Source organism: Myotis lucifugus, unplaced genomic scaffold (genome assembly GCF_000147115.1).
Source record: "Myotis lucifugus unplaced genomic scaffold, Myoluc2.0 scaffold_73, whole genome shotgun sequence".
Taxonomy (NCBI): Eukaryota; Metazoa; Chordata; class Mammalia; order Chiroptera; family Vespertilionidae; genus Myotis; species Myotis lucifugus.
Window position 1 is genome coordinate 4255274 of NW_005871121.1, and position 22427 is coordinate 4277700.

Below are 22427 nucleotides of genomic sequence, written 5' to 3' on the forward strand. Positions count from 1 at the left end.
TCTACTTTCTAGTTTGGGGAAATGGACAATACTAGTAAATACCTGTCTGGTGGAGCAAGGTAAGAGGGGAGGGGGATGAATTGGGGAGGGACAGGGCTTCCTTTGAGGAAGTGACGCACTGAGACCCAAATGAAGAGAGTGAGCCATGTGGGTTTATGAGTGTATTTGTAGATTGCTGTGTAACAGCTTATCCCCAAATTTGCAGTGTAAAACAAATATATATTATCTCACAGTTCCTCAGGTTTAGGAATCAGGGAGTGGCTTAGCTGGCTGTTGCTGCTTAGAAAGAGCTTGTAGTCAAGCTGTTAGCCGTGGATCGTTTGGGACTGAAGAGTCTGCTTTCTAGCCCACTCATGCAGTTCTTGGCAGACCACTGAGCGCTGTTAGACTGAGCGCCTGGGGTCTTTGCCTCCTGGCAGCTTGCTTCCCCAAGGGCAGTGGTCAGCAAACTGCGGCTCGCCAGCCACATGTGGCTCTTTGGCCCCTTGAGTGTGGCTCTTCCACAAAATACCAGGTGCGGGCGCGCATGTACAGTGTAATTGAAACTTTGTGGCCCATGTGCAGAAGTCGGTATTTTGTGGAAGAGCCACACAAGGGGCCAAAGAGCTGCATGTGGCTCGAGAGCCGCAGTTTGCCCGACCACTGCCTTACAGCAAGTGATGAGAGAGAGAAGGCCCCACCCTTTTTTACGAACTAATCTCAGAAGTGACCTTGCAGCATTATGTTCTGTTATCTACCATAATCTGCCTCTTTTTACTGACTTGTCTTCCCCATTGCCTGTGTGTAATTTTCTGGTCTAGCTCTGCCTTCCTCTATCTTGCTTCCTTTTTCACTCAGAGAACAATTATATTTGCTGTCTTAACTTCACTGCCACTGGTCCTCTTCTCCCTCCTGCCAATTGGCTCCCTTCTTCACCATGTCACTAACTCTTCTTTGCAAAAGGAGACCTAGCGGTGATGAAGATCAACCCTTTCTCTTGTTAATTTAAGTGATTTTTATTGTGGCATTTCATTTTCTCTTCTCTCTCCCCTCCCCCCTTAATTGCCAACATGTCATAATTTTCCTTCTGGTGTCCTGGCACCACCGGCCTCCCCTGCATCTACTTGTTCTGTCAGCCATTGAAAGGGAGGTATTTCATAGAGTTTTGTTCTTGATTCTTTTTTATTTGTACTGTATTTTGTCTGCAAAGCTGACCTCTACCCAAACGGAATTATCCATGACCCACCACTATATACAAACATCACACACACACACACACACACACACACACACACACACACACACACACTGTTCTACCTGTATTATTTGGTTCTTTATTTTAGGTTAGTAGAGTCCAGGCACCCCATTAAAAAACCTGTGAATCATAATGTTTTTTCTGCCTTACTTTCACACATTCTGTAAATCATCACGATCTGTTAATTCTCTCAGCCTGCTCTCTTGTTTCTACCTCTCTCTCTAGCCCATGACCTTTGCCCTAGATTAGGCACTTATTGTTTCTCACCCGGTCTACTGTACTCCTCTGATAACTGATATCCCGATCTCTGCTCTGGTCAGTTGTCCTTTTACCTTTGATGCTACTGCCAGTTATTTCTCTAACTCATGTGTCTCAACATTTCAGTACCTGGTTGCCCACATCACTGACTCCTGGTCACCAGAGTGAGCACCGATGCCTTGCGTGGCACACATGCATCTTGCTGTCTGGTCTCTCTTGGTCTGTTTGGCCCAGCCTTTGCTGCCCTCACCCTTATATTTAAGGCTCCTGCAATATGAAAATTTTTATTTCCCTTAAAAGGTCATGCTGTGGAATGCCTCTATGCTTTTTAATCCTGTTCTTTTATTATCCCGAAATGTATTTTATTCTCACTTTACCCCTCAGTTAACCCACAGGCCAAATAAAATTATAGTTCTGTCAACTCTACCCTGTGAACCACCACACCTTCCCCAACAGAGTTCATAAATTTTTTCTCCTTAGCTTTTCCTCCCTTTGCATAGGTTTCTATTATTCTCCTGGCTGATTGTATCTTATTGTTTCTTCTGTCTCTCTCAGGGAGCACGAGCTGTGTGAGGGCAGGGTCTTAGGTTCATTTATCTTTGTGTCTCTAACACTTAGCAAACTGCTTGACACATTGTTAACTTAATAAATGCCAATTAAATAACATGTAATCGGACTAAGTATGGCTCCAGGTATGGCTTTTATAAGCGAAATTAAGAATCCAGATACTTTAATAGAGTCTTTGCTTCAAAAATGTGGTTTGATTACTTGGTGGAATTTAGTACTGACTGTGTTAGGCAGAAGTTGGAAAAAATGAAATGCCTGCCAACTTGGAATATTAAAAATCAAGTAATTAAAAGTTTTTCTGAAGCCAGACTTTAGTTATATTGCACTTTAAAAATACCTTGCCATTCCAGCTTTAGACGAAATTATAAGTTTTCAAAAGTTGCTTGTTTCAACTTCAATTATTTTCCCATAGATATAATATTACATATAGGGTTTCAGTATTTCCAGGGTGCAATCTGGAGCCAGAAGCCACACAATAATTGAACAGGGAAAATTTAATACAAACAATGTGGGATTGACTACATGAGTAAGGAAAATAAGGAACACAGGAGTAGCAGATAGGGGAACACAGCATCCAAGGAAGGAAGGAATCTGGAAGAGGGTCCCAGTCCCCCGTCCCCAAGGCTGGAATCAGACCTCACTGGAGAAGACGTGGTTGTGTCCTACTGGATGGCAGAGAAGTGCACAGAAGTGAACTTCGTGGAAATCTGCCTTCTGGGTGCTGGAGGGAAATGGTCCCCAGGGAGGTGCTGCCCTGCAGAACTCACTGGGAATCTGCCAATGGGGGTGGGATGGCGTGAAGCCACCACCAGAGGTCTGGAGAGAAGCTGTCCATGGGTGGGTGCCATGCACCTCCAAATAAGAAGAGAACCAGTTAGAAGAATCCTTCTGCCCTGGCCAGGTAGCTCAGTTGGTTAGAGCGTTATCCTGATATGCCAAGGTTGTGGGTTTGATCCCTGGTCAGGGCACATGCAATACTCAACCAATGAGTGCATAAATAAGTAGAATAACAAATCATGGTTTCTCTCTCCCTCTTTCTTTCTTCCCCCTCCCCCCCCTTCCTCTCTCTCTAAAATCAATACAGTAAAAATCAGCACCCTTTAAAATTATCCTGGCTGGCATAAGCAGGGTAGTGCTGAGAAGCTATAGATTGACAACTGGCACAGTTCACCTTCATTGACTACTTGAGCTTTCCTATGTTCCTAATTAAGATCTAGCTATCACAGGAATTAGGTAAGATATACTAGTATGCCATTTATCTTGCCATTCCAGCTTTAGACAAAATTACAAGTTTTCAAAAGTTGCTTGTTTCAACTTCAGTTATTTCCCCATAGATATAATATTACATATAGTGTTTAGTGCCCAATGACAGTAGTGCAATTAGATGAAGGTGACAAAGAAGGAGATGGATACCCTCTGTCTTCTGAAGTAGAAAATGGCCTTCTTTGACAAAATATATTGTTAAATATCTTAATTTCATGTGCCTTGATTTAGATCAGTGGCTCCCAACCTTTTTTTGCCCATGCCCCACCTAAGCATCTCTAAAATCCTGATGCTTCCCCCGGCCCGTGACATATAATTATTATTATTAAAAAAAAAAGTGAACTCCTATTCACTTAGAGGAAGCCTAAAAGGCCATTCATTTGGTCTAAACAAGCTTCCAAAGAACATGGCATCCATGAAAGAGAAAAATAAATGAACGAAAGGACATTTGAAATACTGAGGAAGAAATTACTAAGAAATTGTTAAAAATAATAATATGAAGTGATATGAAAAAATAGCAAATAAAGTTTCAAAACATAGAGAACTGGAATGCATAAGTATGTTACAATATATATTTATGTACTGTATATGAGGCCCCTAGAACCATAAGAAATCTGAAAAATTCACTGTTAATAACTCATTCTCGAATTGCCCCCCTTAAAAATCAAGTTGCCCCTGTGGGGCATGTGCCTCACTTTGGGAACCACTGATCTAGATATATTAAAAGTACTATTCTTATATCTGTCACTTAAGAATAAATTAGTTTTGACTTGGAAAATTAGAAAATAAGACAGAATCTTTCTTATAGTAAATAATTGAGCCACAGCTGAGAAAGAGAGAGAGGAAGCATTGCATGTATGTTATACATGTTTCCCTGGTTCAGTACATTAGTCAGTAAACCAAAATATTTGAGAATCAGGAATACTTTGTCTGTTGAGCAAAGATAGGAAGCAAGGACATTTTGTGTGAAAGAGGAAATATAAAGTGGTGGGGAAAGGTTTGGGGTCCAGTAGCTGAGCATGGCAGTCAGTGGGATGAGCCAGGCCACTTTGTATGGAACACATGTGCTGCTTGCCCACATGCAGGCAGACATGCTGGTAGTGTGGTCCACGTGATAGGGTCATAACCTGGGAGTGCCTCCATATTATGAGTCAGTTCTTAGGGTAAAAGTTGACATGAATTTTTGTTCCATAAGTTTAAGTACAGATATAACTTTTGGAGGCTGCATATAAACAGTCCTGTGGACTCTTCTGGGATAATTTGTTGTCATTATAGAAAGAAAAAAAGCAGGAATAAAGCATTTATATATGACCCCTAGAGGATGCTTAGGAATATTGATGACAGAATAGATGTTTAATAAATCATGACTGATACTTATTTATATTTGGGTCCTTAACTTAGAAGAAGGGAGAGATTGCCTGATGTCTCTGATATGATACTAGAGGCCTGGTACACAAAATTTGTTCATGGGGGCGGGGGTTCCCTCAGCCCAGCCTGCACCCTCTCCAATTTGGGACCCCTTGGGGGATGTCTGACTACCAGTTTAGGCCTGATCCCACAGGATCCCACATCTTGTCGTGGCCACCTTATGATGATGTGAGGGTGGCCATCTTGTGGCGGCCATCTTGTGATGACGTTGCACATCACGCCACCTAGGCTTTTATTATATAGGATGACTTTATTACTTACTAGAGGCCTGGTGCATGTAATTCATGCATGGGTAGGCTCCCCAGGCCAGGGTTGATCGGGGCCTTCCAGCTGCTGGCTGGGGCCTCCCTTCGTTTTGTACCGCCCCCCTGGTGGTCAGTGCACTTCATAGTTGAGGGATCGAACTCCCGGTCTCCCAGTCGAACTCCCAAGGAGACACTTTGCATATTAGGCTTTTATATATATAGATTGCCCATCTCTTCCTACCTATTTCATGAGCATCTCTTTTCTGTCATCCATTTTTCCTAGTTAGAAGAAATGTGTGACAAGTTGGAAGACTGGTGAGATCAGTGATGGGGTCGGGCGTACCCTCATGCCCAAATGTGAAGCATTCGTGATTGAGTTATACATGATGCATATTGACTTGGTTACTGGACTTACCGCACTATTGGCTTTCAGATCCTCGTTCTAACAATAGGGGACCTTATCTCTGCTGAAAAACTAGCCAGAACTCCCAAGTACAGTCATATCTCCAATTACTTTCTTAATCAACTCTTAAAGGATTCAGTTAGCAGAGAGGCCTCTGATTTACAGGTGGGGGGATAGCATGTAGATCAAGGTCATCTTACAGTTCCTCAACACTGGTTACTGTCTCTCCTAAATATTTCAACATTTTAGAGAGTAGATTTGGGGCCTCCATTATATCATTCATTATCATATATTAAAAAAACATTTGAATCACTGTGGAATGTTTGGTGTTAAGACTGGCTAGATTGCTACAAGCAGGTGTGTTAGTGTCTCTGCTTAGTTATAAACGGGTTTTTGTTCTTTATTTTTTTCCAGGTTTTTCTGAAGAGTGATCGAGTGGCCAGAATGGTTCAGAGTGGAGGATGTTCTGCTAATGACTTCAGAGAGGTGTTTAAGAAGAACATCGAGAAACGTGTGCGGAGTTTGCCAGAAATTGATGGCTTAAGCAAAGAGACAGTGCTGAGCTCATGGATAGCCAAATACGATGCCATTTACAGGGGTGAAGAGGACTTGTGTAAACAGCCAAGTAGGATGACCCTCAGTGCTGTGTCTGAACTTATTCTGAGCAAGGAACAGCTCTATGAAATGTTTCAGCAGATTCTGGGTATTAAGAAACTGGAGCACCAACTCCTTTATAATGCATGTCAGGTAAGTGGCCCATCGTATTTCCCATTACCCTGCCAGACTCAGAGTGAACCTCAAGTGTTTACAAGCCTATGGAGATGTCCTTTACTTTCTATTTAATCACTTTGGTTGAAAAGTTGAGTGAAATATAATTTCAATAAGTCAGATAGTGATATTTGTAAAGAAGGTTTTGAAAGAATTTGATAGAGGAAGAAGAACATCAGTACATTTTATCTAGTAAATAAATGTCCCCATGTGCCCTATTTTAGGGCATCAGATTTGTGCCTGTTTGGTATATAAGGGGCATGTCCAAATAGTAAAATAGAAATAATCTGTTATCTGAAGAAGGTTGGCAGTTTATAATAAATAGTTATTCCTCAGTGCAAAATAATTTTACATAAAGATAACGTAAAATTTTATGGAAGTAACTGAAATTTCAGGGTTTTTTTTAACCTAGTCAGATAGAAATTAATTGGAGATGAATCCTAAACTGCATAATTTAAAGTGATTACAGTGAATAATGTATTTTCTTTTCTGTTCTTATTCAAATCATACATATGTAAAAGCTCAATAAAATATCATGTTTTTTTCCAAGTCTTTCATCTTTAGACCCTGTGATTTGTCTAGTAATGTATTCCTTCTCTATTTGCATTTTATTTGCTTATTTTAGAGGTATAAATTATTTAACTCTGCCCTGATACACAATGTAAATGGACAAAGTTCTGGTATTTAAAAGTTCACCAGTTCATTAAGAGTTATACTTCTACATTGTTCATATGTTTACATTTATTTTTAATCTTTTGCAGATCTACTTCTCTTATTTTGACATTCTGTCCATTTACTTTGAATTACTAATTTGTGTATCATTTAAGATTAATAAATTAAAAGAGTTAATTAATACTAAAGCAATGTGGCACCTTAACCCTGTGAACAATAGTGATTCATGGTAATTGTTTCTAACTGTTATTAAACCCATTGGCAGTTTGATAATAGTGGAAGGTGACTGTAAAACCAAAATTTCCTACTTTAAAAGATAAATGCAACTGGGAGTTTGTATTTTTAATGAAACAATACAGTGGGGCCTTGACTTACCAGTTTAATTCGATCCGAGACAGAGCTCGTTAAAGAGCTCGTTAAGGAGCTCGTTAACTCACTCTATCAACTCAATGCAAAAAATGGGCCGAGAGACAGCTGGTATCTCAAAAAACTCGTTAGTCGGGACACTCGTAAGTCAAGGCCCCACTGTAGCTTAATTTACAGTTAAATATTGATTAACTTAATTTAGTAGTAAAATTCAGATTCAGTAGATATTTATTGGATATTTAATCAAGTCAGAAACCTTGCTAGGTGTTGGGGAAATCAAGCTGAGCAAGATAAAAATATTTATTCTCCATATGCCATAGTCTAATAGAGCTGATAGACCCAGAAAAGGAGTTATTACATATGCATGAAAGTTTATACTGGATGTTACAGGGTCATAAATATATGTGAACCTATGAGTTTGTTTATTAACTCAAGATATTTTAAAATTAATCCTTTGCTTGCTTTTAAGATCACTTCTAAAGCAATGGTGTGGATCCCCTGATTTATGTCCTCTATGACTTGGAACATATGTACTTATAATTCAAATTTTTATAACAACAAATTAATTTTTTAAAAATTCTATCAATATTTGCCTCATGTATTTTTATGCTCTGTTATGTTTGTACACATTTAGAATATGTCTTTTTGCGGAATTAATTCCTTTATTATTATATAAAGTCCCTCTTTTTTCCCCCTCTGAAATCTACTTTGTCTTATACTGAGATAGCTACTCCAGCTTTCTTTTGATTAGGATTAACATGTGGTGTCTTTCTCCATCTGTTTACTTTTAATCTATATGATTCCTTATGTTTAAAGCAGGTTTCTTGTAGAGCATATAATTGCATCTTGTTGTTTTTTTAATCCAACCTCACAATCTCTGCCTTCTATTGGCTGTGTTTAGACTATTCATATTTGAAATAGTTTACTCGGATTAAGTTGTACAGTCTTTGTGTTGTCACTTCCTTGCATTTGTTCTTTTTCTCCCCTCCTTTTTTTGCCTTCTCTACTTTTAATTGAACATTTTATGATTCCATTTTATATCCTCTTTTGATGTACTACTTATACTTTAAAAAAAAAACTTATTTAGTGGTTGCCCTAAGGTTTACAATATCCATTTTGAAATAATCTAAGTCTACCTTCAAATAACACAATAAGGTGTTAAGTGTAATGCTATCCCATAATAGAGAATTTCTAATTCCTTCTTCCCATCTCTTGTAACATTTCTGTTATTCATTTTGTTGATCATATGCTATAAAATTTTAGATCAATTAAGGAAAAAATAAGAAAAATAAAATATTATATTTTACCTTCATTTGTTCCTTCTCTGCTATTCCTTTTTTTCTTTATGTAGATTTAGTTTTTTACCTATATCAGTGTCTTTATCTCTGAAAAACTTCATTTAGTATTTCCTAAAAGGCAGAACTTCTGGTGATGAATTCCCTCAATTTTTGTTTGTCTGAGAAATACTTTGTTTCTCCTTCATGTTTAGAGAATATTTTCACTGGACATATAATTATCAGTTAGCTCTTTTTATCTTTCAACACTGAAGATTTCACTCCACTTTCTTCTTGTATGGTTTCTGATGAGAAGTCTGATATAGCTCTTCTTGGTTCTCTACAGATAAGGTGTTTTTGTCCTATGGCTTCCTTCAATATTTTATCGTCAATATTTTATCATCTTAGTTTTCTACCATTTAAATATGAATATGTGTAGGTATAGGTTTTCCTGTTATATTTCTCTTTCCTGGTGTGTTTTGTGATTCCTGGGTTGGTGTCTGTCATTAATTTTGGAAAGTTCTCAGATATTACTAGTTCAAATATTCCTTCTGTCCCATTCTCTCTTCTCCTTCGGGTATTATAGTTTTGATATTGTCCCATAGTTCTGGGATGTTCTGTTTTGTTTGTCTTGGAGCTTTTTCTCTTTGTATTTGAGAATGTTTTCAACTTTTTCCATTAGAGCCCTTAACATATTAATAATAGTTATTTAAATGTTTTGTTTGATAACTGTAACCTCTCTGTCACATCTAAATTTGGTTTGGACTCTTGTTTTTGCTCTCTACACTGTTTCTTTTTCCCTTTTGGCATGCTTTGTAATTTTTTATTGAAATCCAGACACGTTGTATCAGGTAACAAGAACTGAAATATATTTGGCTTTAGTGTGAGGATATTTGTTGATCTGACTGGGAGTTGGGCAGTGTTTAATGTTTGTTGTAGCCATAGGTACAAGAAGTTTCAAGTTCTCGTATCCTTGTCTTTGTCTTCCTCTTGACTTTGGGTTTCCTTAGGTATTCCCCCTCAGAGAGGGTCAGTGTCTTGCATCTTGTAGCTGTGATTGACTGTTACTGTCCTAGAGCTGTGTTGGTGTTGTGGCAGGTTGTTGGGGAATAGCGCGTATTCTATTACCTGAGGAAGCCTCACTCTTTTAGGGGGCCTACATCTTGGGTTGTAACCTTCACAAGGGTTTCTGTCCCTGGTCTACGAGTATTGCTTCCCTTTTCACCCATGTACTGTATTTCTTACCCTGGTTACAGCATCCCCAGCCTATTTTCTTGAGGTCTTTCCTCCTGTTCACTCTGGATTTTGTTTGTTCATTTGTTCTTTCCAATGGAAGTCGTAGAAAGGCTGCAAAGGACTACAGAGGCAGCCTTCTCTTCCTTCAGCTGAGAGAACTTGTCAGTGCTCCTTCTGGAAAAGCCTGCCCCCCTTTGTTAGGGAAAAGAATCCAGGGGGTTAATAATGGCTGTTCTTCCCCTCTTTCTGCCTGATCCACATGGGGACTTTTCTTGAATCCTTACCATGAGAACTTTATGGGGTTACTGTTCTCTAATAGCACTGATAGTGCATGTGTTGTTTTATTTAGTGCTAAATTCTCAATTTCAGCATTATTTCATTAGTAATGTGACTGTATATTCAGTTACTTTATTGGGGTGAGTATAGTTAGTAAATAATTGCTTGAAAATACGAGCTCATTCCTTTTGTCCAGAAGATAAACTGTTAATACCAAATGAAAATAACTAAAGAAAATTTCATGACGTGTAAAAATTTGCCAAATTATATCTACCATTTTAGAGAATATGCATGCATATTCTCCAGGCTGTTGAAGTTCCAGGGTTTTTATGTTTGAGGTTAAATTTTATATATTCTCGCTTTTGAACATTTGATCTATTATTTAATATAGTTTAGTTCAGTTCACATAGGGTAATTTTATATCTAATTAACTCATTTATCTTTTCCCTGCTTTTAAGTATTCAAAAGAAAGTGTGGTTTGGGAAATGCATTTTTAAGACTCAGTGAGAATCCAAGGCAGAACTGCTATTTCTGAGTTAGGTTTCTATTACATAATTTAGAAGGTAGATATACGGTAAAGGAGTTCTCTGAAAACTTTTCCTCCAGCAGACAGAATGCTACCTGGTTCACACATAACATCATATAGTCAATGTGCTCTTCTGAATAGAGGAATGACTTCATTTCCTCATGTTCTTTTCATTGTATGAAATTACAAAACAAGTTTTAGTTAGCTGGTGATTTTTGGCTAATTCTCGGTGATCAAGAAAAAGGGAGGAAGGGTTTTTTTGTTTTTGCTTTTTAAAGGAGATTGCCTTATGGAAGATGGGTCAGCATGGAGGTCCTTAGGGTTTAAGGACCTTTTAAATACAGGAATTATTCTTAGTATTTGTATTAAAATTGAGTCTAGTTATATGAGTCCCACCATTGGAGATGGATTTTATTAGAGAAGGGTGTACTAATAGAGGGCATACATTGCAGTTTGAGGTAAAGTCCTAAGTATCAGAGTTCAACAATAAAACAACTATGAAAGATATGTTATCAGATAGTACCTGCTTTGTTACTACATGATTGGTTAAGGAGTCTTTTCAGAAGATTTGGAGGTTGATCTGGGCAATGAAGGTATGTAAGAAGAGAGTCCCAGGCAGGAGAAACACAAGCAAAATATATGATTGGGAGGCTTCTGGTCAAGATGGTGGTGTAGTTAAACGTGGTACTTGCCTCCACCCTACACTACATAAAAGAAATACAACTAAACTACAGAACAACCATCCTTCAGAACTCTCTGAACTCTGGCTGAATGGAAGTCCTACAACTAGGGAATTAAAAAAGAAGCCACATTGAGACTAGTAGGAGGGGCAGAGGCACAAAATAGGCTGATCCCACACCCACATGTGGCAGTTTTTTTTTATCAGGGACATCTTGGCTGCTAAGGTCCCTCCATGAGGAGTGAGGGGTCCCAGCCCCATACCAGACCCTTCAGCCCAGGATTCCAGTGCTGAGAAGGCCCCACATCTCCAGATTGTAAAAACCAGTAGGGATTGTGGATGAGTGATGCTGATATTTCTGGGGTCCCAGGCAGTTCTTAAAGGGTTCATGCATAGACTTACTCAGACTCGCTCCCTCTGAGCTACAGCATTGGGGCAGCGGCTTGAAATGAACCAGGGACATACAGGGAGGAACTAAATTGTCTGGCATCAGGGCAAGAGCTGGAGGGGGACAGCTTTTTCCAAGACAGAAGTGCTAGCAGAAGCCATTGCTTCTTTGCTGAGCCCTCCCTACCACAGAGCCGACAGGCAGGCGCCATATCTGTGTTTCCATCAACCTGGCCCACACTGTTTGTCCTGCCCTGGTGATTCCCTGAGACCCTACCCCACCTAACCAGCAAGTCCAAGCCATTTCCAATGGCATTTCCATATAACTGGCCTCTCTTGCCTCATGCTTCAGATTTTCCTAAAATCTCTCAAACAAGCAGCAGCTGGCCATAGGGTGCCCTGTACTGCCTGATAAGTGGGCCCAAGCCCAGCACCAGCAGCAGCCCTCCTTGGTTCACAGCTTGGCCTCTCCTGGGCACCTCCATGCCCAATGCAAGTAGCAGCCATCTGCAGATTGCTCTGTAGCTTGTGCTGGGTGGCCCCAGGCAGGGCACAGGCAGTGGCTGATTTTGCACTTCCTGGAGGCCACAAAACCAGTGCACCTTGTGGTCAGCTTTAGCTCACACCAGATTACACTCCTACCACCTCCATGAGTGATACCCTCAAGGGGCAGACTCGGTGAGCACCAAAGCCCCACTGAAGCAAGTGCTGCTCCATAGGGTTGACTCCTGCACAGCAGCTCTTCCACTGTAGTTGCAGCTGCTCCTCACAGCCGATTGGCCTGGAGGTCAATCCCTCCCAGTGATGCAATCATTAATCAAGGCTCAACTATAACAGGATAGTGCACACAGCCCAGACAGGGCAATGCCTGGAGTGCTTAGCTCAGGTGATTGGGGAGGCTGAACCACTGGGACCTACAGGACACCTAGTACACAAGGCCACTCTACCAAGTCTTGGAGACATAGTAGCTCTACCTAATCCACAGAAAGAAAAACAGAAAAGATGGCAAAATGTGGAGAAAAAGAAACATTGCAAATGAAAGATAGGGAGAAATCTCCAGAAAAAGAATTAAATGAAATGGAAGTAAGAAAACTACCAGATACGAAGTTCAAAACAATGGTTTTAAGGATACTCATGGAACTTAGTGATCAACAACATAAAAAATGACCAGTCAGAAATGAAGGATACACTAGCTGAAATAAAGAATAATTTATAGGGAATCAATGGTAGAATAGAGGATGCTAGAGTCAAATCAGCTATTTAGAATATTAGGAAGGAAAAAACACCCAAATTCGAACAGCAAAAAGACAAAAAACAAACAAACAAAAAATATGAAGAAGACAGTGTAAGGAGCCTCTGGGACAACTTCAAGCCTACCAACATTCACATCATGGGGGTGCCAGAAAGAGAAGAGAATGAGCAAGAATTTGAAAACATATTCAACATAAACTTCGCAGGCCAGAAGGGATTGCAAGACATATTCATATTCAAAGTGATAAAAAGCAAGGACCTACAACCAAGATTACTCTACCCAGCAAAGTTATCATTTAGAATTAAAGGTCAGATAAAGAGCTCCCCAGACAAGAAAAAGCTAAAGGAGTTCATCACCACCAAGCCAGTATTAAATATAATGTTAAAGGGTCTTCTTTAATAAGAAGAAGAGGAAAAAATAAAAAATATAAACAATCAAATGGTAATACTAGTAAATACATATCTATTAACAATTGAATCTAAAAAATCAAAATAAGTGAACCAGCAGAACAGAAACAGACTAATAGATACAGAGATAATTTTGACAGTTGCTGGATGGGAGGGGTTTTGGGGGTACGGGTGGAAAAGGTAAAGGGATTAAGAAATACAAATTGGTTGTTACAGAATAGTTACAGAATAGCATAGGAAATATAGTCAATATTCTAATAACTATGTATGGTACCAGATGTGTATGATATTTTTTGGGATGATTACTTAAGTTTTATAATGTCCAATCAATGAGGTGTACACCTGAAACTAATATAATATTGCCTGTCAACTGTAACTGAAAAATAAAAAATGATGAAATTATATATATATATATATATATGTATGTGTATATATATATATATATATATGTATATATAATCAGAAAGTATAACATGTTTGGTAAATAATGAAACAGCTAATTTGTATAAATAATGGAATTATCTAAGAAGTTAGAAAGTTAGATTGGTAAAAAACATGGAGGACCTGAATACTAGGCTTAGGGTGTTTGGGTATCATCTCTCTCATTCATATTTATTTGTTCTCATCATTTACTCCCTGTTCTCCTTTTTTTCTTCTCCCTTCCCTTCCTTACTCCCTCCCTCTGAGATTTTAGCCTGATTATGGGTAGTCAGAATCATGTAGAAATGGGGTCAGATTGAAGAGTAGATAGTAAAGGAGATAAGTTCAGTTTTACTTTGAGGTTATTGTGGGGTGCCTGAAGGAAATTCTTTGCCTTCAATTGGAGGTGGAGGGATGGAACTCAGGAGAGAGGCCCTTACGACATTGTATTGAGAAATGACTGCAGACACTCTGACATCTAGAATAAGCTAAGACCAACGTGTGTGCTTGTGGGCTGAGAGAGTGAGGGGGCTAGCACAGGAAACAACAGTAATAATCAGAGTCAGTAGGATAGAGTTATGCTCTATCTTTATGATATATATAATTTGTGATTCAAGTGATAGTGGAGAATTAACAGGTGTATTGGTAAAATAATTTGCTAATACTTAAAGCTTTGGTCAGTGTTTTAAGGTTATGTTGAAAAACCCATACATATGGCACTGTCAAAATAAATCAAACACGGGGCAACTAGAAAATTATATGGTAAAATGTTGGGTAGAGTGTTCTTTTGGAATCACTGTTAGGTTTGTGCTGGTTATTGTTCATGATGGATTATTTGTAACTCTCCAGATTTACAGATAATTTAAATACAGTGGACCAGCATATGAATTTATCTTAGGGAAAACACTCAATTTCCATGACAGTGCAAATCCTAGTCTACTTTGTATTTTTAATAATAAAGCATAAAAATGAATATTACAAGAATAACACAATATAATATGTCTGAAGAGTTACACCATAATTAGAGTGGGGTCACAGAGAAAAATCGAATTGATTTTGTTCATGGGCGGAAGAAGGGCACATTGACACAGCACGTACAAAGGCATCAGTATGGAAAAACACAGCCAATAGTCCCTCTGTCTAGTGATTGACAGTATTAATATAAAGACAGTTATCCTGATTCTAGAAAATAGATTAATCAGAGAGGGTAATGATGCTCAAGTCAACAGGGTGTGAAAAGCACTTCTTAAAAGATCTTTTTTGTTTAAAATATGAGATTAAATTTATCCAAGTATTTGATATTTCTATTTTTTAAGCACTGCAAGAATATCACAAGTTATAAAATGGAGCAGTTGGGCTAAACTCAGTAAAGCTATTTTTGTGGTGTGTTCTTAACTGTCAGATAGTTGGCCACCAACACACGCTTTTGGTCCTCCCCAGGACTTCTGCAAAGAGAGATTTGCTGGACATCTCTGAGACCTCTCTTAGAGCTGTTTCCATGGAACATGAGAGGCGTGGGGCATGGAGAAACCAGGGTTTGAGATTTGTATGTTAAGCCTAATAGACTGCTGCATCAGGTCAACGTTTTCTCTACCCCTCAAACTCCATTTTTAATATTTCAGTGTTCACAAATTCATCCTGTTATTGTCAACCAGGAAAAACATCTCTTCCATCACCGAATTCCCACAATACTTGACCAGTAACTTTCTTGTATCAATTATATTGTTTTACGTACAGTTTTTACTATTTTCTGTATAAAGTGTGAACTTCTGGAAGGACACACTTTTTGTAGTTGCTGAAGACTTCGCAATACTGCTTGCTGTACAGTGGAGAAAAAAAGCAAAGTTAATGAAGTGGTCATGGGCTATTCAAGTCAACATTGTTACATGGCCCAACATTACAGTAGTCCCCTTACCTGCAGGGGATATGTTCTGAGACCACCCCCCCCCCCCCCAGTGGATAGCTTGAGACCATGGATAATGTTGAATCTTTTATATACTATGTTTTTCATATACATACAGACTTATGATAAAGTTTAATTTATAAGTGTGTTTGTTTTTGAGATGACAGAGAAACTCCTTTGCAATAAGGATTTAGTTTATAAAAATCTTGCCTATTTTTAACCTTGTTTTAAAATGGATTTGATTTTTAAAAACAACTTGGGAACATATTTTTTTAGAAAGGTAACCCCAGATCTTCTTTTAAATAAACAAATAGACTTCCTGTTTGTGCTGGAGACAGAGTGATCTCTCCTTTCCAAAGCTCAGATCGGATCATGTCCGTCACCTGCTCAAAACCTTTTCTGTGGGGTGGATTGTAAGCATCACTTTATTATTTCTTCGCTTGGTGATCTGATCCCCCCCCCCTCGGTGTTTCACTGCTGAAAAGCTGTATGACAGCTGATCCACTTTTTAGCTCCATGCAATTCTTTCCTTTTCTTTTTTATGATACAAAAGAGGTAAAACCTTCTGATGACTTCTCATTGATGTAGGAACCAACTCCATACTCCCTGGCGGTGAAGACGAGCTCATGAAGTAGCCCTTCCTCTCTCTCCAGACCCATCTCCCAAGTCCCCCTCCCCCAACCCCGAAGTATTTCATTTCCCAAACCATTGTCTAGTCTCAACTCCAGACTTGGTGCCTCTTACTGGAACATCTTCCCTTTTCTTTGCTTTCCATGTGCATTCCAACACCACCATCCTGTTGACCTGGCTTGCTCCTACTTACCTTTTTCTTGTTAAGGCGAGTTTCAAAAGGTAACATGGTCAGCTTTTAGTTCTTTAGCAAATGGACAAATTAATCTGCATTCTCCTGGGTGTTTAATGTACTCAGTACTAATTCGATCTTTAGCTGGATCTTTACTAAGACATGGTTGTATTGTGTGGTGCAGGCCTCTTAATGATAGAAATGGGAGAGGAATGAGTTCAGAGAAACATCTACCTGGTTCCCATCTCTAGCCCCCAGTGCTTCCCATATTGTGCATGACTCAGGTCAGTTTAACAGGTTTTATAATCTAATCTAATAAAAGAGAAACATGCAAATTGACCGTACCTCCGCTACACCCACAAGCCACGCCCAAGAGCCATGCCCACCAGCCAATCAGGGGCAAATATGCAAATTAATCCAACTAAGATGACAGCGGCCACAGAGCTTGAGCAAGCAGGAGGCTTAGTTTGCCCCCGGCGATGGAGGAAGCCAAACTTCCCGCCTGCCCTGCCGGCCCTGAGCTCTGCTCAAGGCTACAAAGTTTCAATTATAGAAGATAAATAAATCCCAGATACCTGCTTCCAGCCCCTGGCTGTGGCCAGCCTGAAAACGGCCCTCAGCCCCTCACCCAAGCTGGCCAAACCCCCAAGGGATGAGGGTCCCCACTGTGGGGCTTGACCAGCCTTCAAACATCCATCAGCCCCTCACCCAGGCTGGCCAGGCAACCCACCCTGATCCGGGACACCCTTCAGAGCAAACCAGCCAGCCCCCACCCGTGCACCAGGCCTCTGTCCTATATAATAAAAGGGTAATATGCAAATTGACCCTAACAGCAGAACGACTGGGAATGACTGGTCACTATGACACACACTGACCACCAGAGGGCAGACGCTCAATGCAGGAGCTGCCCCCTGGTGGTCAGTGCGCTCCCACAGGGGGAGCTCTGCTCAGCCACAAGCTAGGCTGATGGCTGCCAGCACAGTGGTGATGGCGGGAGCCTCTCCCGCCTCCTCAGCAGTGCTAAGGATGTCTGACTGGAGCTTAGGCCTGCTCCCTGCTGGCAAGTGGACATCCCCCGAGGGCTCCCGGGCTGCCAGAGGGATGTCTGACTGCCAGCTTAGGCCCGTTCCCCCGGGGAGCAGGCCTAAGCCAGCAGGTGGGCATCCCCCGAGGGCTCCCAGACTGCGAGAGGGCACAGGCTGGGCTGAGGGACCCCTCCGAGTGCACAAATTTTTGTGCACCGGGCCTCTAGTCGATTAATAAAGGAAGATTGAATGAATAATTGGGGGGAAAGGAATCAGGAGGAAAGTTAAAGGAAGGTATAGAAAAAGTTAAAGATTATTTCAGTGGAGAAGTGAAAGTAATTTTTCATGTAAGTGCAGATATCTTAAAAATGATGATAGCATGCTTTTCTTGCTTTCAGTCCAATTTAGAACAAGACTGAAATTCTAATGTGGTGCCAGTCTGTGAAAGAATGGAAGGCTGTCTTGGCAGTGTGAGTTTGTTGGTACTGGAATGAGGCATATATAAAGACTTGAATGGTAGAAAATTATTTCAATCAAATAGTACTTTTGTAGTTTGGCACTAATACAGACTTGCTATAAAAATGAAGGGACTGTTTTTTTTAAAAGAACAAAGAAATGAAATAATGACTCAGTATCTCACAGTCCAGAAATGCATTCTGGGAATTTCAAAGAACAAAACATGAGATGTATCTATCTGGAGCCATTTAGGACTGACCTTCATGAAGACAGAAAAGTGAGCTGAATGAACTTCATGACAATTTAAAATAACCTGAAGGAAATGAGGACTTCCTGGTTTAGAGTTGTGTATAGTTTAGGTCAGTGGTCGGCAAACTGCAGCTCGGGAAACTGCAGCTCGCGAGCCACATGCAGCTCTTTGGCCCCTTGAGTGTGGCTCTTCCACAAAATGCCGACTTCTGCGCATAGGCCACGAAGTTTCAATCGCACTGTACATGCGCGCCCGCACGTGGTATTTTGTGGAAGAGCCACACTCAAGGGGCCAAAGAGCCACATGTGGCTCATGAGCCACAGTTTGCCGACCACGAGTTTAGGTGAAGAATTGTTATAATTAGTTTTTTGGTAAACTGAGCTATTAACCTTAGAGATTTATTAACTTTTATTGTGAACCAAAACACAATGAGAAGTGCCCAAGAAATTTAATTGGACCGCTAACCTAATTAAATAGTCTTCACTGTTCTCTTTGAATAGGTAGCTGAGAAAATTTATTTTAAAAGGTTTTGAGTCATTCAGTTTTTACTGTAATCTGCAGGTCACTGTAATTAAGCAATCACATATGTATAATTCTGTGTTTTTTGTATTGTTTTTTTTTTAAGTTGGATAATGCAGATGAACAAGCAGCCCAGATCAGGAGGGAACTTGATGGCCGGTTGCAATTGGCAGAGAAGATGGCAAAGGTAAATTACTAACTTGGACATACTGTACAATACTTCTTTCTTTACCTAGACTTCTGTGAGCTGAAAGAGTTTTGTATAGATAAAGCCAGCATAATTTTATCATTTTTTTCCTTGACGCACATACTTCTTAAGCCAAAATATCTGAATGTATATGATCTAAATGGAACAGATTCTCTATTTTACATATCCAACGTATATGTCAAATGTTTAAATTCAATGATAACTTTTGCAGATTATTCTTAAAACAATGCCTGAATTTCTCAAACTGCAAAATTTACATGAATTTTAATATTGCACTAAACATAACATAATCAGGGAGAAAAATCTCTCTTCTGTGAAAGTATATATCTCAAAGTGTCCAGCACAGTGTTTGGCATATGGTAGTAGTCAACCAATATTTGATTGAGTGATTGGGTGGATGAAAAATATCATTTGAAGTTTCTAGTACAGAGTCTGGCAGAGTGTGTTCAATACAATATTGTAGTTATTTTATTTGTGCAATCACTGTTTCTATGAACAGAAAAATATTTCGAACAAAAGCCATGAGTTTCCTTTTCAAGATTGGAGACATGTTAGAGAGCTTGGGACTCCATTGTCTAAATTATTCTTTAGTAAATGGCTACGTTAATTTACTTCAGTGGCACAAAAATTTTAGTCCCTCCCAATAGACTTGAGGTAGCTCTTGATTATTCTGAGAATAAGTCTCCCCCCCCCCCTCCTTTCCCTTCTGCTAAGCAAAGACATTGAATGTTTGATTGATAGATTCTCCTCCTCTCTGTCTCTGAAGAATCCTCTCTATTCAGGGATTTTTTCTTCATTAAGAAAATAGGTATAACATGTACACAGCAAAGTGCACAAATCTTTAGTTTACAGCTCGATGTGTGTATATACACCTGTACAACCATCTCCCAAATCAAGATATTGAAGTTTTTAACATTTGAGAAGACACGTCTTAAAATGATTTAATAATTACATTTTTTCTTTTGCAAATAAAATATGTATTTATGAATCTATAAGTCTTAAGAATACTACTGTTGTGTTTATCTAAATGTCTATTAACAAAGCAGAGAATAGCTGAGAAATTGGAGGTAATTAGAAAAATAGAAAAAAAATTTAAAAGAAAATGGGTAATAGAGATGACAATATGTTGTAAGAACCAAGTCAGAGATACACAGGGCAGGAAAAATTAGGTTTACAGCTGTGAGTAGATGAAGCAGAGTGTATTTATTCACAATTGTAATAATCATGACCTGCATGTCTTTTTCCATACAACCAACTGTAACCTACTTTTGCCCACCCCTGTATAAGGAGTAAACTCTAGAGGAGAGAGGTCATACGATGATATGAATTGGGGCTAAAACATTACATTCACAAAAAGAGCAGTGTTTGGCAGCACTATTTGCCATGTTGCCATCCCCTGGATTTCCAGAGAGGCAGCACATAATCTAGAAATTGGAATATGGGATCATAGGATAGAAATCAATAAGCTGCAGGCTTTTGGAAGCTTTAGAGAGAAAAACACTTTCCTTGAAACCCTTACCTAAATTGACAGCTGGTTGGAAGGGCATTCGCTTTTCTTAAAAACCTGAGGCTGAGAGAGAATTCAGAGGAATGTGCCAGACACCTTGGGGCAGGACTCTGCTCCTGGGCTCAGCATTTGTAAGTTGCCTGCTTGTATGTAGATTGTACCCGAGACTGTGCACATTGTCATAAATTGGACTTGCTTCTCCAATGGCCTTGCTGAATATCTGACACATTAGGATAAAGTTTAGATAATTTTCTAGAGGGTTTATAGAACAGAAGGGAGGCCTTTGATATGCTCTCTTGTTTCTGTTTGCAGAGGGGGATGTGTGTTAATAACCTCTGGACTGAGTCAGAGGAGAAGGGCCTGTGATACACACTCAGACTTTTATTTGAGGGGACCCTGATGGTTTTATCAGAAATGTGATAAAGTAGGAAATGTGGAGAAGGAAGTGAAGCCAATGGGATCAGATGGGAAAAAAAACAACAACACAAAAATAAGATGCCTTTTAGCCCAGTCAGTGTGGCTCAGTGGTTGAGTGTCGACCCATGAACCAGGAGATCATAGTTCAATTCTTGGTCAGGGCATTTGCCTGGGTTGCGGGCTCGATCCCCAGTAGAGGGCTTGTAGGAGGCAGCTGAGAGATGGTTCTCTCTCATTGCTGATGTTTCTATCTCTCTCTCCCTCTAAATCAATAAAAACATAAAAATATTTAATAAAAAGAAATATGGAAGGATTTTTTAAAAAATAAGATAATTTCTGTTGAATAGACTATTGACATAGAGCATGTTTAATTGTTTTCTCCTTCAATGTCACCAAATTTAAGCCATCTTTATAAAATATTTATAAGGCTAATTACAACTTGTTGACCTTGTTGGATTATATCTCTAACTAATTCTACTCACCCAACAAAGGTAGATAATATAATGAATTTATTTTATAGACAAGGAGATCGAGGCTTAGGCAAGATGATTGAGTTCACCCAGATTCTATAACAAGTAAGTGGTGGAGGCAGGCCTCGAACCCTTGTCTTTTGACTCCAGAACCTGGCCCCTCTGTCTGAGACCCGGCTGACTCTTCAGTCTGATAAATCCGGAAGTGTGTATTAATAGTTAGTAGTTGACAATCAGTCACATCTTCTACCACACTGTTCAACAACACGATATAATAAAACCACAGGGCAGAAATTTCTGTTCCAAGAGATAGAAATATTGATTTTAATATTTCAGCCAAGGTATAATTAGGAAGTAGGAGAAAAAATGTGGACAGGACCAGAAAGACCTGTGGTCAAATCCGTCATTAGTTCCTAGATATATAACATTAGACACGTTATTTGACCTTTTGGAGCCTGAATTTTGGAGCCAAAATATTTTTGAATACCTATTAAAATAGCCAGGCTCTGTTTTAAGTGCTTGGGATGCATCTAGACCAGTGGTTCTCAACCTTCCTAATGCCGCGACCCTTTAATACAGTTCCTCATGTTGTGGTGACCCTCAATTTCATTGTTACAAATTGAACATAATTAAAGCATAGTGATTAATCACAAAAACAATATGTAATTAGATATGTGTTTTCCAATGGTCTTAGGCGACCCTGTGACCATCAGCGGTCACGACCCACAAGTTGAGAACTGCTGATCTAGACAAATGTAGTTGTCCTGGGATAAAACCAGACAAAAATATTTCTGCCATGCCATGGTGGAGCTTAAATTTTATTTGGGAGAACCCCGGTGCTATATAACTGAATTGTGGAAGGTGATCATTTGATAATTTGGAAAATACAACAGAGAGGAAGGGTGGTTACAATTTTCAGGCAAGAGGTCAGACTAGGCCAGTCATTGGAAATGCTGTATTTCCAGTTACTCTGTCCAAAAACTTGGGATCATCTTTGACTCCTTTCTTTTTCTCATACCTCATGCCAAATTTATTAGGAACTCTGTTTGCACCTGTGTTCAAAATATTTCCGGGACTTAACAGTTGTCACTGTTTTCCACCTGTCACTCTGGTCCAGTTACCATTGTGTCTCACCTGAACCACCATTCTGTCCTTTGGCTAGGCTCCTAGTTTCTACTTCAACCAGACAGCCAGGATTCTCTGCACAAA

The 22427-nt window shown here is 39.5% G+C and overlaps 1 protein-coding gene across 1 annotated transcript in view; it reads left to right on the plus strand.

Annotated features, from left to right (window-relative positions):
• Positions 1-22427, plus strand: part of CADPS2 (calcium dependent secretion activator 2) — a 378380-nt gene that overhangs the window by 61902 nt on the left and 294051 nt on the right. The window contains 2 exon segments of the mRNA XM_023755323.1: positions 5813-6145; positions 18723-18803. Of these exon segments, the coding sequence (XP_023611091.1) occupies positions 5813-6145; positions 18723-18803 (414 nt within the window).